The 18,742-nt window shown below is 39.7% G+C and overlaps 1 protein-coding gene and 1 long non-coding RNA gene across 5 annotated transcripts in view; one reads left to right on the top strand and one right to left on the bottom strand.

The window, feature by feature from the left end:
- Positions 1–118: 118 nt before the first annotated feature.
- LOC111266546 (uncharacterized) lies at positions 119–16,331 on the top strand. Of its 2 annotated transcripts, XR_002684155.2 has the most exons (4): positions 119–208; positions 6,734–6,865; positions 8,444–8,660; positions 14,062–16,331. It is a non-coding gene; the product is annotated as an uncharacterized LOC111266546 (long non-coding RNA). The 2 variants fall into 2 exon arrangements; XR_002684154.2 differs by lacking the exon at positions 14,062–16,331 and having other exon boundaries at positions 8,444–10,402.
- Positions 202–18,742, bottom strand: part of LOC111266545 (monocarboxylate transporter 12-B) — a 28,588-nt gene continuing 10,047 nt past the window's right edge. The window contains exons 2-9 of one of the 3 annotated variants that reach the window (XM_022844116.2): positions 10,396–10,616; positions 6,364–6,475; positions 5,756–6,031; positions 5,164–5,442; positions 3,815–3,969; positions 3,265–3,382; positions 1,325–1,441; positions 202–376 (exon numbers count right to left, since the gene is read on the bottom strand). In XM_022844116.2, the coding sequence (XP_022699851.1) occupies positions 330–376; positions 1,325–1,441; positions 3,265–3,382; positions 3,815–3,969; positions 5,164–5,442; positions 5,756–6,031; positions 6,364–6,475; positions 10,396–10,616 (1,325 nt within the window). In that variant the 3' untranslated portion in view covers positions 202–329. Of the gene's footprint in view, positions 1,442–1,540; positions 1,992–3,264; positions 3,383–3,814; positions 3,970–5,163; positions 5,443–5,755; positions 6,032–6,363; positions 6,476–10,395; positions 10,617–18,742 lie in introns of those variants that run through there. The other 2 variants (XM_022844113.2, XM_022844115.2) reach the window with 2 other exon arrangements.

The raw sequence follows: 18,742 nt of genomic DNA on the forward strand, positions 1-18,742 counted from the left end.
TATATGTGGACGATGTACACGAACGAATCAATTGTACACTTTTCACTACAAAATCGATAACGTCTAGTTTCCGTCTGTTGTTTTTGCCCTTAGTATTTCTCCTTCCGAACAGTGCTATCCAGCTTCATCAAAAGATTAGCTACGTTACACTTGGTAGACGGTGGCACACCTTCGGACTTCGTTTAAGATAGCACAATACATAAATATGGTAAGTAACTTGGTAATGGTAAGTGAAGAAAGGTTACATTACATAAATAGAGCACAATATACACTAAGAAGGGACACGTGAACAATTAGGCTTATCTTATACAAGTTACAGCGGTTATCCATTACTCCTCTAAGATGACAAATTGACGCCGAACGTATCCTCGCATTCCTGTAATTGCATATTAGCCTAACGTAAATAACAATTTTATCGCCAGGTTTAAAATCTTAGTAAAAATTAATAAGTGGCACAATTGGCTGGCCTGTGATTGAGTCGTTATGGCCACTTACATCCTACCGGTGGTCACAAGATTTACTTTGCTCTTCCCAACCAGGTAGGGTATCATGATTTTAACCTTGCGGCATCTGTATTCGCTGACGCCTCTTAAAATCACCCCCCACCCCAGTGCCGGATACCTCGCGTAGCCACTCCGTTAACAAATGAATCCAAGTTAATACCCGTTCGAATGAACTTACAATTTACCGCCTACAACCCAAATTTCATTTTATCCTGTACAGTTTTCAGGAGAAGTTATTTAAACAGCCGGTATATTAACAAGCTTTTGGTATTATGGTCTAAAAAGCCTAGAATATATTAATCCGCACATGACTCTGTAACATTTATGATCACCAGTGCAACACTATGTACACGTTGCGTGACTTGTGGTACTGGGCTCTACTCCTCCTCGTATCACGTAAACCTCCGGAATAATTGAGGGGGTCCATCTACTAACTATCCATCTCATTACGAACGTAATTATAAATAGCTTAAATATACTTAAAAACGTTCTCATTTATCGTGAGCTAAGCTCCAAGGTTCCACTTGTCTTGATGTTGATTCTGTATTTTGCATATGTCGCGGTCCACTTCAATTTTATCTGCGAAACGTTTAAACCCACACGATTGTGGTCTATTAAGATATTGATCATTTTAATTTTCGCCTGAAAGACTCAAGCTGTCCTTCACATGTTGGATAAATAAGCCATTTTCTATAAGCCTTTTCATTAGATAAATTCCGCGTTCCTCTAGGCCAAGGCGAGTCAGTCAACTTCCGGCGAACGCGCACTTAGGGTACCTTGATTCAGGTCTGTGGCGTTTGAGTTATACCGAAACTTGTTACCTTCCCTACGTTTCCGAATCGCACATTCAAATATCCAAAGGCTGGCAGAAACCAAACACACGCCGCCCATCGTGTGGAATAGGCCGTGATAATTGTTCGATTCGTCCTTGAAATACCCTGAAAAATCACGAAAATATAGAAAAACAACAATATTGCTAATTATTGAGGGAAATAATGATTTGATACAAGTGCGATGGCTAGATTTCATAAACAGGGGAGAGAGCAAACATTTCTCTCAGTACAAGAGAATTTTGCCGCTCTGTAACTTCGTATTTAAAAAATCGTATTCATTAAAAACTTCCAAATGGCTTCAAATTATAATTTTTATTAGCGTATTTGGTATTAACCGTTATTCTCAAAGCTTCATTAATCTATGTTTCTAGTGATGATCGGTGAGCGTGCCTGAAAGCACCCGCACTTTCGATTGAACGAAACGTTCAATCCTCATGTGATATCCTCGTCTTTTATAGAGCAGAAAAGCTCATTTGTGCTCAGAAGTTGGGCTCAAAAGATCTCCGACGTGGGTACACATTCAGCTGTTGTTCCTGAGGTAACTGTCTATTATTGAACATCTTCCATTTGCCTTCCGCGAACAACAGTCTAAGAGGCACGGTTTTTGTTCTTCTTTCGTGATCAGTTACGTTACTAGTTTCACTAAATGATCCTTCTGAAAAAGGAAACAGCATCAAAGCTTCCTTTTATTGGTCCTTCAACGGCAGGCGCGATCAACCACGCTTGGCTTCACAAAGCTTTTCTTCGCATGAGTGTAGTTGCTTTAGGAATGAGTGAGTATGAAAGCGTAGTTCAATGAAGGTTATATATGAAGGGATAGATATTTCTTGTAGGTACACGCATATATCCCTGGATATAGCAGAAGGTATATTTGTGCGTCATGTAACTTGCGTCACCTGCATCGAACGGCTGAACAGCTGATAAGCGACATATAAAAAATAAAAAGAAATTTCCAGGCCGAAAAGAGGTAAGTTTTTCGCTTCAACGAGAAATATGGTAATGAAAGAGAGAGAGAGAGAGAGAGGTCAAATCGTGGGGACTTTTGGGAAAATCAGACGTGAGAACGGTCGGGAACAGCTGGGGGCAATCTAGGGCCCGCTCTCTTTAGTACGAACAACTCGTTTGCATTGGCTGTAAACAGACCAGGTCACACTATTTTTAAAAGCAACGACCCTCTCTCAGTTCCCCGCTTCCCTGTTAGGTTTTATGATGCCTAGTCACGCAGTGGTTCGCTGAACACCTGGCGGCGTCACAAAACGAGGTCTATCTGTCGCATAAGACGTTTCGAACGAATTTCTGGTAACGTTGTTTTCAGGCGCAAATAAAGCGAAGTGAGGCAAATGAGCTACATACGTTCTGACAGAGCTATATGAAGGTGGTGGTACGTTTTGATATACGAAACGCGGACCTCTGCATCTGAAGGGCAAAGAAACTTTCAAGTTTTCAAATAAGCTTTTTTCAAGCTTTCCGTGAAAAGAAATACGATCGAATTATTAGTTTTCGGTGTCGATCTTAATTTCCTTCACCTTATACGAACGTAAAGATCAGTTAAATTATCAGTATTTTTAGCTTCTAGCGACGAATTAGATATGATGTTTAATACCAACGTTTTTATATATATATATATATATAGATTTGATGTTTCATTATTATCTACTCAAGAGGTTAGATGCTATTATTTGGATAACTACATTTTGAATACTTTTGATAATAATCTACCTAGCTGGCGGGTATCCGATAGACTTGACGTAGAAATCCCCATGCCGTACGCTAATAGCATCGTAAAACATCTATCAAGCAAAATATCACAAGTATCTTTGGTCTTCGTAACGATAGTTAAATACAAACACAGCTACCTAGACTGTGTCTGTTAGCTTATAACCTACGTTTCATCGAGCAAATTGTGTTTCGATTTCGATGTGCCTTACCTATGAAAGCCGGCCTTAAGAAGCCTGTGATTCCCACAAAGAAGTTACTCAATCCAACCGCAATTGGGGCCCTCTCTATCGGTAAAAACTCCGTGATCAGAATTGGGGTCAAGAACACCTGGCAAGGGTCAATTAGTTTAATTTACCTCATCTCCACATTCTCAGCCAAATCCTGTTTCTTACAGCTTTGCATGTTAATATTTATCATATTTTATAGTTGAGGGACATTGTGTTGTTGATCTACATAATATATATATATATATACATGAATATTTTGACGACTACCAGCACACGCGAATAAATCAAAGGTGATTTGCTGTTTTACATACTAAAACAACACATGTACATAAAAATCCATTGTCCATTACATTTTAGTTATTTGGTTCAATATGTTCTTTATAATATTTGCCCTCAACTTAAACGATTGTTGATCGGTAAACTAGCGCTTATACCCATCTTCCAAGTGCACTTCCCTTATATTTTAGCAAGTTATATAAGCCTGCGTTTGAAATTAAGTTTATAATGGTTTCGTGTCTTCTATGTGACTTACTAGTCCTCCTGTAAGTAGGCCGTAAAGAAACGAGATCACGGAGAATCCTATGTATGACGTTGTATGTGGTAGAATGAAACAAATGGCGCCCATTGAAGCAACGCCAATAATCATAATGTCTCTGTTCGTAAGAATGTTCTTACATGTCAGCCAGCCTGAAACGAAAGCGGGCGGAACGAGATATAGAAAAAAAGAAGTGGCTAAACATTTCACTAAAACGAAACATATACGAAAATGATCTTTTGCGTTAAGCACATCCACCGGTACAAAGTCTACATTATCATTTTCATTTCATTACTGATCTATGGGTCTCTGCTTCTGCTTGCCTTTATGATACCATTCGTTTCGACAAATGAAAAACATGTTTGTAGTTTTAACTTTAACTAATATACTACACCTAAAAGCTTGTGTTTGAAATCTCCTCTATAAGCTGCAAGTTATTTATTGAAGTTTCCCAACAAACCTAACCTTGCGATGTTTATTACATACTAATACAAACGACTTGGTGAGCACCAGATAAAATAACACTGTAATGTCCTCTCCCCCCGCCCCCCCGGGGCGCCTTACAAGCAAGAGCCTAATATAAGCTGGTCGGTGTCAATTTACGGAATTTTCTAAATCTTTATTTGCTTCAATTATTTGATACGCTATCGATAAAAGTTTTCTTGTAGACAGTGCTCCCTCACTGCGTCCTTGCAGGCAAATAGACTGGTAGCAGGGTGTCAATAAACAGCAGAACATGCGTCGTGTGTCATAGATACAACGTAAAAAAAAGTAACTCACTATCGCCCACGCGATTCATCTCTGTACAAGCGACACCGACACGAACGTGAGACGCTATACAACAAAACGTTTCCTTTTTTGCTTTCCTCATCATGTTAACTGTTGGCTTAATGATAACGAGAATCCCCCTTCTGTTGGAAGAGTGAGCTGTGTCTTATGTCGTTGATGTAGTTAAAGAAAGACTTATCGAGTTATGTAAAATGCATCAAAATAGTACAATCGTTAATACTCGAGAAGCATAGTACGAAGGTCACTAGAAGTTGTAAGGGCCAAACGATGGGTCAGGGACCTCTTTTGTACGGCCATATTCGACAAATAAACTTCTGCAGGTAAATTTTGTCAGTGAAATAGGCTTACTGCACAGTCTACGTCGTCAGTGAATGCCGAAAGTCTCACCCGAATAGAAGACGATTATGTAGACCCCTTTATACATATATTTTAATTACACTTTCCTGGATACCTCACGATTTCTAATCATGCAGCCATCACCGCAGATATGTTCCAACATATAACTACAAAGTAAATGAAGTATTTTAGAATATAGTTGGCACAAACTGAGATTTTACCTGGCACTGGCTTTACAAGAAGGTCCGCAATGCTAAATATTGTTATGAGGTGCATAGCATTTCCGTAAGATATGCCGTTATCCATGGCGTAGTCCGTTATAATGATAAATACCGTAACGTAGACGAAAAGAAAGCATACAGACGATACTGTGACGAGTTGGAAATAGGGGTCCGCTAATATAGAGATTTCCCTTTGTGCTTCACTGAAAAAACGACGGATCAATGAGGGCTGCTTGATCCTGACAACTGAATTTGCTCCAGCGTTCAGGTCCTTGCGATCTGTGTTTTAAAACAAAAGCCAGCATCCAAAGAACAAACGATAAAATAAACTGAACAAGTATTTTGAAGATCTGTCTGGCTATTCTAAATCATGCCGAAAGTTCTACTAGGAGGATACAGTTTGATAGGCATCTCGTACTGAAGCAGACAACCTTCTACTTAGACAATTATCGTTCTTTAATAGTTTATAATGTTTTCTAGAGACACAAGATGATATATAAAATTATGTAATTTAATAGATAACTTTAATTGGCGAAATTATATTTCAAATTCCCTATCCTGAGCTGCTTTACAAGCCCGGAACGATACCCACCGTAGGCATCTTTGGTAATCAAGGGTATTCCATTGGCCTTTTTGACTGCAGCCTGAGAGCTGACCATGACTACGGCGAGCTTGGCTTCCATGCAGCTATCTAGCCCATTTTCGACTCGCACCTCGATTCTGCCGCCGTTACCAATATTTATTCTTTTAGAAGCTTCCTTGTCCATCGTGTTCGCCGTTCCCTTGTTCGCAAGTGCCGTATCATTCGGAACGGAATTCTTCGACCGTTTTAGAAGCATTGATCCCAGTAAAGCGTGTAGAATTAATCCTGCAATATTGCAATACAGATTGGAAGAAAGCAAGCATTCATAAACCAAGTTGTCTCAGACAGTGTACGAAGTCCATGCTGATCTTGGTACACAAAAACACTGTAGTTGCCCATTTTTTCGCTATTGTGTGTACAATTAACGAATAACTTTACCAACTAACACGAGATTGTTATGGTAGTCTGTATGAAAAATAGATCATAGTAGTCTTTTCTATATGAAGACCCGTTGATAAAAAAAGAAACTCGACGCGACCTTCCTTGTCTTATATATATATATATATATATATATATATATATATGCAATACGCGACTCCCGTGTACTGTTTACTCACCTCCGTAAATAAGCATTGCTCCTCGAAGGTTAACCTGCTCAATGAAATACTCAATAAGGTACGGCCAAGCAAATGATCCCAACGTAGAACCGGCGAATGCAATACCACACGCCTGGAATAACCTCAGCGTTAATTAACAATAAACATTATTTGAATATAAACCTTGAAGCATTAATTTAGCTTATTTTGAAATAAGTTACTTTTTTTTTTTAAATATATACGTGCTGTTCTATTCCCCTGCTCGGATTAAAAATTGTTTGCTCCGAAAGTCAATCCCTGCCTGAACACACTACGTAATCCGTACGGTAACACTTAATTTGATTAAAACAAACCTAAACTCAATCATTCAAGCCTATCCGTGGATAAACAGGGGACCGAAACCAGCACGGATCTCTATGATACTTGGAAAATGTGGGAAATTGTGCGGAATTCGGTCAGACCATCAATAAGCCTATAGAGGTCTTCTAGGCAGCAAATATTCTGTCAACCATGGGGTCAAAAGGTAAGTTCACTAAAGACAACCGAAAATAAGGTAGTTTTTGTTTTTATCAATTGTGGACAGAAAACAGTAATCAATCTTTACCTAGGTACCTAGGACTGCTCGAGTGTGTTATTTTGTTATAACAGTATTTAGTGGGACAGCTGATGATAAAAATGTTACGGGTTCTTATTCACCACAGAACTCTGAGCGATACCTAGTGGGAGCTAAAGGAAGAGCCTAAGTATAGGCGCTATGGCTTGGATCTCCAGAAAGCGAATCTGGTGTTGCTACTGGTAAAAGAATAGCAGTAGGAAAACTGACTGGCGCCTGCAACCGATACATAATATTAGGATGAGAGGGTAGCCCGTAATGTATAGGCAAACCCTTGGAAGGTCGTAGTGACTCAAAATATGGAAGCCAAAAGTTACACGATTCCTAGGTAGAGACCTGAAGCATGCTCCTAAAAGGGTGTGCAGTTTAACTATTCGAAAAAGTGCTATATTTACGGAATTGGCTGTGGCATGAGCAGTGTGAGCTTTACGCATGTCAATGGCAATAACATTAGCTATTTACAATGGAATTAACCCATTTCAGTGAAACACAAACTACGCATAGGACCGCTTACTATTACCAATCCACTTAAGGACGAGACGTCTTTTATCAATAGTGAGGGACTAAATTATACTTTCATCCGGACAAGCTGCATCCAATGTCAAATGGAAGGCACGCTCGATCCACACTAGGACCCCAATATGGTTCGAGATTTTCGAAAGACAAGGGAAAATACTCTTTTTCTTCAGACAAACTTTTTTTTAACTACCTACGATTTGATGAGTGGCTTTAAGCCAGCGTGCATATCTACTGTACGGCGTAAAAACTATTTGGCTCTAATTACGTTGAACGTATTAGAGATCAAATGGAAGCAGACGATACTCATTATTTATAAGATTTAAGAATACATCATAAATATTGCCTTAATAAGCCCTTTCAGAGTCTCTTCCATAGACACAATTGAACCTACGTTCGATACCGGTCGCGGACAGATTTTGTTTTACGTTAGAGGAGATGAACCGTTTGAAGCAACGCTTAACGACAGTGCAAGACGTAAAACCCGAAACATTTAGTTAAGGCAGAACTAACGGTTATATTTTTTTGAGGCGTATGAAAAGTAATACTTTACTTTATATTAAAAATAGTTAGCTAGTAATACATAACTATATACTTAAAGAACAGCTGAATATAATTTTCTTTGGTGCCTACGCGCCCTCGACGCTTTTTTTTTCGAAAATCGATAGCTCTTTTTAAAACGGATTCCCCTACTCGAAATTCTACGCAAAACGTGTGTGAACGTCGACGATTGAGGAATACATTTATTATTGATTCTGTCGATCTGCTATACTAGCCATGTAGTAATCTATTGCGAGTTATGCCACGTGAAGGCAGTAGACAGTTCAGTCTTAATTGGGTTTCGTATACATGCTATTTTTTACAATGGCGAATCCCGTTCAACAGTTCGACCCAATAGCCCAATGTATTACGTTGAAAAAAAGTTTTGGAGCTTTTTTTACAGCTTTTTTTTTTTTTTTTTGTTTTTCTCAGACTGCTTCGACGGCCACCTGAATTTGAAAACCTTAACCATTGTCACAACTGTCCTTCGAGGCTCTAAGTAGGAAATCTTTCTGCATCCTCTATAATATTCAGATCCTTCGCGGACAGACTTTCATCGTTGTCGCTCGCTGGGCAATTACCTCAGCGGCCTTAATTTCGACACAAATCAAGAACATAACGTTTTAAAGGCCAGCAAATATAAAACATGGTAAGTCCTTGACATGGCATTAAACATAGCGTGTTTTTTTTTCAGTAAAAAACGCAAGAACTTATTTTTTAAGCTCATACATTGGCCGTATGTCGAAATGAATACAAATAGGTACCACATTTCGCCTAGGAAGTACTTTGAGCTAGGACACGGAATCATACCCTGTTAGCCTTAACATTCCAATGCCAAAACTGCTAGCTGAACTCCATTTAGTATTTGGGACGGCTTTAAGCAACGAGCGTATGGTGTCATTTGTAAGCGTACAAAGGCAGTACGTACGATACGACAAGGTGAAAAATGATCGTCAGCGAGCCGCGACGGCCATGCCACAGGTTTATTTGAGATGTATTTCCTTGTTATATCTGTCTTCGAAAACGACACGTTCGAGATTCATACACTTGAAGATGTTGGTTTCTTCCTTGTCCCTCTATCATGTACGAATAAATTTTTTCTTTACTCTGGATTTATATGCATGTTGTTATGTTAAATTTCTTTAAAATAACGTTATACAAACTGCTTGCACGATAAACGTTGCCTTGGAGTTCGAAGGTATTATTAAGGCGTGTTCGTTCGCCCACAGTATCGTGCTTAAGGTGCACACGTAATTAGGAACTGCTTTTTCAAGGTACAACCGAATCGAAACCCTATCTAATAATTACCATAACGTTATAGCTTATATTTCGTATCTTGTTGTTGTTGTTGTTGTTGTTGAAAGGCCACAAGGCGCCCATACTTTAGGTGTCGTTAGACATTTTAGCCTCTTTTGCCGGGCAATTTAAAGAACCGAACACGTTACTTATACGTAACCAAACGGCAGACATCAACGTATCTCCGCATCCACGTTTAAACCAGCTTGGCAGTTTATCAAATTTGCCTTGCGGCACGTTCTTATAACACGCCCCCACACGCACACATATGCAAAGTAGACAAATGGGTCTCTTAGAGTGAACGAAAGCGTTTGTGACGTTATCAAAGCACTCAAATAGCCGGCAACACCTTCTGATGTTTTATAGTTATTTATATACAGCTGGATCTATAGACGCAGAATATAGTTTAGCAACAGATTTAAACTTCGTTGAACGGTCGGCCTAAGCCGGCCCACGATGCCCCTAAGAAGGGCGCTAATACAACGTACAGACGGCACAAGCTACCGGCAGCAGCACCGGTAAATTCTTATCAAACGACTAGATATAACTAACAATAGTGATATTTTGAAACGATCTCGATAATATTATGGCATAGAGGGTCTTTATTAATAGGCTAGTCAGTTGTGTATCCAGATAGATCAACTGTTTCATATAGCCAGCTGCATTAAGGAACTTACTCTGTCTATTGCCTAGTTGGTTACCTTAAAAGCTGCAAGAAACCGACGCTTCGGCCCTATGCTAGATGGTGGGATAACAGTCCACTCTGACAAGTCTCTCGTATAGACGTTATTTTAATACAGTCCTTGAAAGGTCAACAAAAAAAAAGTCGATCTACATAGTTTTTTTTTTTCTTTAATTTCAATGTCCGTTACATTGCTTTCGTATTTTATGCCGCATTAGATCATGCAACAGCATGCCTCAGTACCTTTTCAAGGAACTTCTAAGCTCATAATTTTATTGATTTGGCGATCTTCGTCTGGCGTCTTAAACTAATTGACTCTGATCAAGTTGTAAACAAACTACGTTCACCGCGAAACAAAATGAGACATAGAATTAACCTAATGAACACCGTAAAGCATGGGGCTTACCAGGGCACGGCGTTCTGGCTCGAAACGCTCATTAAGAAGGATCGGGGTTAAAGTGGAAGCTAGCCCGGTGCCAATACCGTACAGGCCGCCTATGAGAAGAATAAATATCGTCACATTATAAGCAAAATAGCATAGAATAGATGAAATGGCAGCAGTGAGCACTCCCCAAGTCACAATTGCCCGAATCGACATAATCTTCTCCAGCAATCCCGCAATCGGACCTGAAATCATCAGACGGAAAAAGCCGAAGAGAATAGGTAAACTTGAGGAGGTTTAGTTTCATTAATAAGTAGTATACAAAACATGTACTGAAATAGACCGTCTATCTTTTTTTCTATAGTTCTAATGAAGTTAAATAATTATTAAAAGTTTTCTTATTAAGCTAAATCCGCCCATCGAATACAATTAAAATTTTTGAGATTGTCCATATAGGTATATAAGTAAAAAGGTTCCATAAAAACGGTAACATCAACTAAAGGAAGAATAGTGTTTTTTTTCGTCTACTATTAAAAGTACTAGCAAACCTAACTATATTTGTAGATTATAGCGGATTTTTTCTATTTACAGTTTAGGGAAATCGCATGTATCGAAGTTCTCCGGCACGTGTTGCCATCTAACTAACCCTATGGTGGTTGCGTTATAAATTTTTCCCTTATGGGCACCAGGAGAACTATATTCTGCTTTAAATCAAGGGAAAGCTCATCATGGATAGAGATAATTATGTAGATAACTTGATTTCATGGTGCATCTTTGACCCACGGCGTAACGACGTTTCGTTGAAAATACTAAAGTGGAGTGAATTGAAGTAGTTCGGGAATCTCTCAATACAAACGGGTGCTTCTATCAGACCATCAGCTGCTGGATGAACGCTTGACTTCTGTTTACCAATAAGGTGACGTGAGTGGTCTGACTGCACGAAACTGTGCCAAATTAAAAGCCATAGGAAAAAAAAAATAGTTAATTTTTTCGAAGAGACATCTCTCGTCGATATTGATCACCTACAGACAACTAACTGTCAGATTATCCACATTTAGATACCTCGTTAACATCAAAATCTCTTTCTAGACGGCCACGGATAAGGTAGAACGTTCCTACGCGTTAGTTGCACGTATGCCTACCTAGCAGTAATTGGAATTCAATGCCAGTTTGTTTCCACAGGTATTAAATAGTCACCAGAATCAGTGCAGCTTGCAGTAACTGTGTCGTCTTTTCCGATCGCTTTAAGGCACAACGATTTTTTGACAACTTTAGTCGTCAGTCTGGTCATATACTTGAATTAAGAAACACATTGTAACATCAAAAGCTTGCGTCGCCCGGTTAGCACTCTAGCCATATCTTGTAACTAACTAAGAAAAGCAAAACACTTACGTGCATTTATGAAAATGCGGACGTAAGAGCAAACGTTGGTGAACAATAAGATTTCTAGCTTCTGGAATCAATTGCGGCGGACATCCATTAAGTCAATCGAGATACTTAGACTTATGCCCGTCTAATACAACTTCTGCAACTTAGAAATTTTCAATTATCGTTTATTTAACACAATGAAAGAGGGTATTTTGGTGCTAGTGTGACTTGATTGAAGTTTAAGTTTAAACTAGGATCGAACCGCATTCGAATAGAATTTAGTATATATTATTGTTTATAAATGGGAGCAACAATGCTTCGATCACGCCGCACAGAGCGTACGCATAAACCAGCTTCCTATTTCTCCCATGTACAGAAATACAGACATTTATCTAGAGTACTAACGATTTTTCCGTATGCAGAACTAAAAAACGTAAAACGTTTGAATAAAGGTTCTGTCCTTTGGCTGATTTAAAAGCAACGCTCCGACGACATCAGCACTGGCTGCGTCCGAAAAACACGAAGAAGTAACATTCAGTTTAATTCAACTTTTCTGATGGCTTTCGTGGCAGCGTGGACCTATCGTACTAGAAACGTAAAAGTTGAGATGAAGATACATTGGAGAACGAGTAGCTGCGCGTACTTCTTATCAGATTAACCGAAACGTAAATCGAAACGAATGACTTCACGTAAACGCTGTGGGTGGTGTCGAATACATAAATATAAGGCACCTGCTGTACCCACTTGATTAGAGGTCATGATAAATTGATGCTACGTCAATTGTCTATGCAAACCCCCCATACTGAAACTGTGATCGATGCTATCGCAACCAATTCCACGTTATCAGTAAATGTCAGTGTACAAAGAAACTTACATAGATATAACCTACAAGCAAGAGATAACCTACGAGCATACCTAACATTATGTCCGGAAAATTTCAAGGTTTCCTATTCAAAAGGAATTATTATCCGAAACGAAATGTAATGGGATTGTATATTGGACAGTGCGGCCGTATTACACCCGGTGAGGCAGCGACAACAATCATCGATAGTATACATCGCGCTTCGATCTTGAACAATGGAAGGCAAGGCGAGGATGATGGTGTGCTTGAAGCAGCAGTTTAAAATAATGGCAGGGAACGCGCGTACGCATGGTGTAAACGGATTTCAGATCTGAATGGTACTTTTATGAAGTTGAAAATGCGATGACAGGACGTCATGCATCGCGTTTTCCCTGGATCATTATTTAAATATAGCGAGAAAAAAAAAAAAAGTGTATATACCATTTTGTGAACAAGAACATTTCAGCGTCTGGATCATTGTTCTTAGCATCCATCCACTTCTCTACATATTCAAGGGAGCAGTAGCGAAGGGCCAGTGCTTATTACGTACAAAAGGAAGACTGTTCAGTGAAAACAATACAACCTAGATCAACCTTTTGCTCCTCATTCACAACTAAAAAATCTGCTATGTCCTTCAATATGACACTGGGTAATGTTGGAGCTGCGACGGATGCTTCAATTGGTATTCTATAAATGACTTGAATACTGATATTGTTTCTTCAGTTTTCAACCGTTGCACTTCATGATTTTTTGGTCTTGGATCGAACCTTGAAAAAATCCGTTTTACGACTTCTAGGAACAGCACTCCGTGGAGCCCGACCGACGAGCCAAGTCGGTCACCGACCGCTGAATGTTTACTAGTGGATGAAGAGTTAATTCGTTAGAACTACACACCCGTTTTCTACTATCATACAAGTACATGATTTTTCATGCACGAAAGGAATGTTACCAGTGTTGAATATAGAAAACGATAGTTGTTCTTCGCTGGGGGCCAGTAGCGACCTTTAACTCGTCCTAATCACTGGTCACCTAACAGGGGTATTTGTTAGGCTCTCTGAGTCAAACTTCTACGATGTTCCAGTTCAAGCAGTTTTGTTACTAGTATACGAACTAACAACGACCGTTCAAGTTCTGCTTGTAGCATTTTAGTATTGTGCCCTGTGATTGCTCTTATCTATCTTCCCAACGATACTGCAGTCTATTTTAGGGCAATCTATAGACAGCCTTGTTAAGCATTCCAGTTAATGATGAACTCAATCTCATTCTCGCTTTTCTTCTATCCTCCCGTTGTTGCTGCTGTTGCTGCTGCTGCTGCTGATCCACTCACCGCAGTTTTTATCGCCGTTGCTGTTGTTATAGAAACTATAGCTAAAATATTGCTCGGACGCCGTACGTACATGGAATAGTATATCGTATTTTTACTATTATGCTATAAATTGTCATAGTACAGGTAGTGATTGTGCGTTCCATGCCTTTTTCAGGGGCTATACGCCATCTATCGTCGTCTTTCTAGCCTTCAGCAACAGCGACAATATAGATGGCGCTGAATGAGGTGGTTTTGTAATGTGGCAACCGCGCCAACTACTTTGAGCAGCACGTGCGCCGCCGGTTTAGACGAAGTCAACGTTTGCGGTCGTTGCCCGTTATCGGCTTCAGCAAGATCATAAACATCATTGTCGTAGTTAGCGTCGTTATCGGTGAAAAAGACTCGACTGCAGCAGAAGCGGAGGCGGTTAATTTTCGAATTATCAACTTGCTTCGAAACCTCTAGTTCGCAGTCTAAATAAGCAGGCAAAAAACAAACGGAACGGCCAATGTGACTGCAGTATAGCCGCAGTCTGCTTCATATCTCTGAAAGCTGTTTTTAACAGAGACAGTAGCACGACAAAAGTTGCAATTCAACTTTTACCAGCAGTTCATTTCGTAACTCCTTCTTCTTCTATTATATCTCCATAGTCCTGTTTGCTTTCTGTCGCTAACCGGTCCTAGCAATCTTTTATCGGCTCAATTCCCCCGCCATGTTGTCCGACAATTTAGCTTGTCGAATTGTGCCTTGCTCACTTCTCTGCTGCTGTTTTCGAATAACCCGATTTTGCCGTTCATATTGGCTTCCCCTTTTAGTTACTGCCGTCTCTGATATTAATACGGTTGTTAACTTGCACTTCTCGACCAAAGCAGCCGTTGTAAATTTCAGATCATGGAATATAATCATGTTTGCGATTCATAGTCAATATTTCGCAAATCCCTCTTCTATGCTCGACTCCTTTTTCAATTTTTTGATATTCACTGATTGGTCGCCAGCGAGCGTTTTCTACGCCATTGCAACCCAGTACCCATCTGGCAGCAAATGACGACCCACTATGGCCGCAAGCGCCGATAGCTGGCCTAACCATGATCGTCACCTTTATAATGATAATAAGGGGTAATGAGGTCTCCAATGACACGTTTGAATTCCTTCTTTTTCTATTCGCAAACATATATATATATAAACATATATATGATATTAAAAATAGTCATCCTTCTGAAAAATATTGGGCTGCAGAAACCATTTTTTAATTTCATCGGAGGATGCTTGTAAACGTGGCTACATTAAAGTATATCTCAGTATTTGAATAGCAGCACGAAGTGACATCTGCTACATACAATTAGGAATACTTTGTTTTTACGTTTCTTTTACGCAAACTTGAATAGATCTGTAAATTTCTTTAAAAACCTAAATTTTGTACACTTTTCATCCGATCTGAGTGTTTCAAATGTACCTAGATAGCTTACATACTTAGATAGACAGATAGATAGAAAAGAAACATCATGGGTATCCTCTGCATATTCAAAGAGCTCAGCTTTTTCAAGAGATAAATTATATATATATATATGAGAAGTGTGTCTATGCCCAGATTCGGACCCAGACCACAACATGTCCCTAAGATTGGCAGGCAAATACGTTAACCACTGAGCTTTGACAGGGAGCTGAGCTAGTAGTTTACCGGTATGAAATAGCTCAGCTTGAACCGACGCGCATTTTTACCAACGTTTACGAGACGTTTTTAACTTTGCCCACCTGTGTTTCGACAACGTATTGTACATCATTTACCTTACACAGCGCCTGTGTGACGGAAATGAGAGGTAAATACTCAACTAACTTGAGCATAAAATCAATAAAAAATAATTTTTAGTTCCAAATTAATTAACGCAGCTAATAGCATTAAAAATAGAATATCAATATCACTCTGCTGTAGGAAAGATTCTTTCCTGAGAGGATTATTTTGATTTTTGCTATTTTGATTGTTTCAACATGTATGAATACAACTTTCTCATAGAGCGTCCGAAATCCATAATGCCAACTGAATTACCTTTCAGAAGTGATAAAGTGAACGGCTAGTACTATGACAATTTTATTATTGTTAGTTATTTAGGTGTTATTTAGTAATGCCAGCAGACGGACGCTCAAGGTAAATCTTTCACGCAGTTAAGAATTATACTCACTGCACAAATTAACGGAAAGGCGACAGTTATGCCGATAAGCTTGTTGGTAAACACGAATTTGATTAGCTCTCTATACGTGGTATACCTCAGGGATCAGTATTTGGTGTCACTCTGTGGAACCTCAAATATGATGGCGTACTTAACTTACTAGGCCTAACAAAGGAGCCGAGTAGCAGACGCCGATGGCCTGCTCTTGCTAGTCAGCCAGTATCTGAAAGATGCCTCTTAGAATAAAACAAACCCTGCACTAGCCAACATAAAAGTTTAACTGAAAGCGCGTTTTTTCGAGATTACACCAGGGAAAAGTGAGGCTATTTATTTGACCAGTAGAAAATAGTGCCAATCAATTAATATCCGGATAATTAAATGCCCTATTCAGATTGCGGGAATATTGAGACATTTCGGACTAATCTTCGACAGAGGACTTAAGGGGGGCGCATGCGGAGAATGTGCAACGGGGAAGGCTACCAAGAACACTCATTAATTTCACGAGGATAGGTAGGAGGTCCATCGAAAGATATCTATTGGGGAGAGTAGCTGAATCTGTGGTTCTTTACACCGCCCCCGTCTGGGCAGAGAAACAGACGAACTCTACTCTCCGTATCAACAGGGGCAGCAATCAGAGTGGTCCAAGCGTATCGAACTGCCTTTACGGAAGCCACCCGATGTCTTGCTGATATGCATTCATGGAACCTACTGGCTAAGCAAACTGCTAAGCACTAACCTGAGGAGGAACTGGATCCCACAACAGTACGAAAGGCTACATTGCGAAAGTGGCAAGAAAAACGAGTGCGGGATGCATCCTGAGATTAAACAGGGGCATCCAGCGAGCCAGGTCCCAACCAGCCGCAGCCAGCTTCGAACATACGCAGAAGTACCGGCAAAACACAGATGACCATGTGTTTTCTAGAGGAGCAGACGAAGTGGAGCACACGAGATCACACCGTGGCAAAGTCTTGGGCACCACAGAAATCTACACTTGACGACGGTTAAAGAAGCAGTAGGAAACATGATGAAGACAGAAAAGTTAAGGGTCGCAGGTTCGGCTTTCTTCGGTGTCAGTATACGAAAAAAAGGGGGGAGCTAAAATATAAAAGACGATGACAGGTAGAAAGCTTTAATGCGAACCCTAGAGTGGAAATGGCGTCAATAGGATCTCACCAATTCATTCCCTTTCCAGAGTTCGCAGTAATGCAATATAACTAGGTTGAAGACACATTGAGCAAAACTCATAGCTTTAAAGTAAAATCGAATGCTAGATTAGATAGAATCGAATGTGATCAGGCAAAAAAAAGCTTTTCAATTTGCATTACAGGTCTTCGGACATTGCGAAGAGGTTATGGTCTGCCTAGGATATAGCGCAGTTGATTTTAGCTAAAGCCATTACTGCATTAAACTGTTGTCAAAAGCCATCTATTATCTATACGTTACATAGAATAAGCTTGCTATCAATATACACCAGCTTTTAAAAGTAGCCCCGTACTCACTTCGGAACTTTTGAGGACCCTTCAAGTGACTCTTTCCACACGCGTTCATCGTGAAGTGCAATCGGCAGTCGAATAGTCGTACAGCGTCACCAAACTACCGTGCTTTTACTTTCGTCAAACTGGTCGTCGTTGGTCGTTTTTCGCGACTGAATTACCGGCTATTTATTTTATGCGATCAACCTTTCGGAATCATCACCATGGTTATAGCACCAAAGACTTCGCCCCATTAGGAGTCCAATCGGTGCACTTGTCTGGGGTTTTTCCAATAGACCCAACAGTATGTTGACCATACAAGCAATTATTACCCTTAAAAATAGTAATCTTATACTGTTTAGTTCCTTGTTTGATTTTCGTTCTTTGCTTTCTTGATTACTAATAACGAGTAATAAGTTTCGCTAACGCTGAGATATGAATTAGAGTGACAGCATGCGTATTAGTTATCGTCACCGTAGCAGCGCACTGAGAGATGCGTATCACCCACTCGGATGACTGTCTTTTTACGCTAGTTGTGGTAACGAGTAGATTTTTCGTGGTGCAATCTTAGTCTCCGAGGCACGTCACTTACATCATATTATACAAATCGTCTTACTGAAGGATAAATACATGGCGAAGAGGTACCTTTTACCTCAGAGTTATGTTGCCGTAATTACTGGCTAAAGATGCGATCATCTTGAGATTTCTTCTTTATTTCGATTTAACAGAGATTTAAAGAAAGCTGTTTAGACTAGAAGAACAAATACCAATACTTCCTCCACTCGAACGAGTGAAGACAGGTGGTACGAGTTAAAGAAGAAGTGAAACACCGGTGGGAGGGATAGCGTCATACATGTTGGAATGCCTTTGGTTCATTACCTACAAATCGAATATCGTTCTATAATATATATATATATATATATATATAATCGAAATTCCTATTTATACAATCACTTGAAAGCAGTTGTTGTCTACAATTTTATGAACCTGAATAGCGGAACAGCCACCATCACATGTGTGCAAGATTACTTTCTATATTCCTGCATATTTCCTCGTGATCCTGAGAAATTTTTCAGCCAAAAGGGAGTGAGTGGGGCATGTGGTCAAGAGGTGGGGCATTTCGCATTCCACGTAATGTTAGCCTTTTAGGGCATACGTTATACGACCGCTGACACACATAGACATGTTGACACAAGGAAAAGACCTATAAAGGAAAAAT

This window comes from Varroa jacobsoni, unplaced genomic scaffold, assembly GCF_002532875.2.
Source record: "Varroa jacobsoni isolate VJ856 unplaced genomic scaffold, vjacob_1.0 scaffold_1095, whole genome shotgun sequence".
Lineage (NCBI taxonomy): Eukaryota > Metazoa > Arthropoda > Arachnida > Mesostigmata > Varroidae > Varroa > Varroa jacobsoni.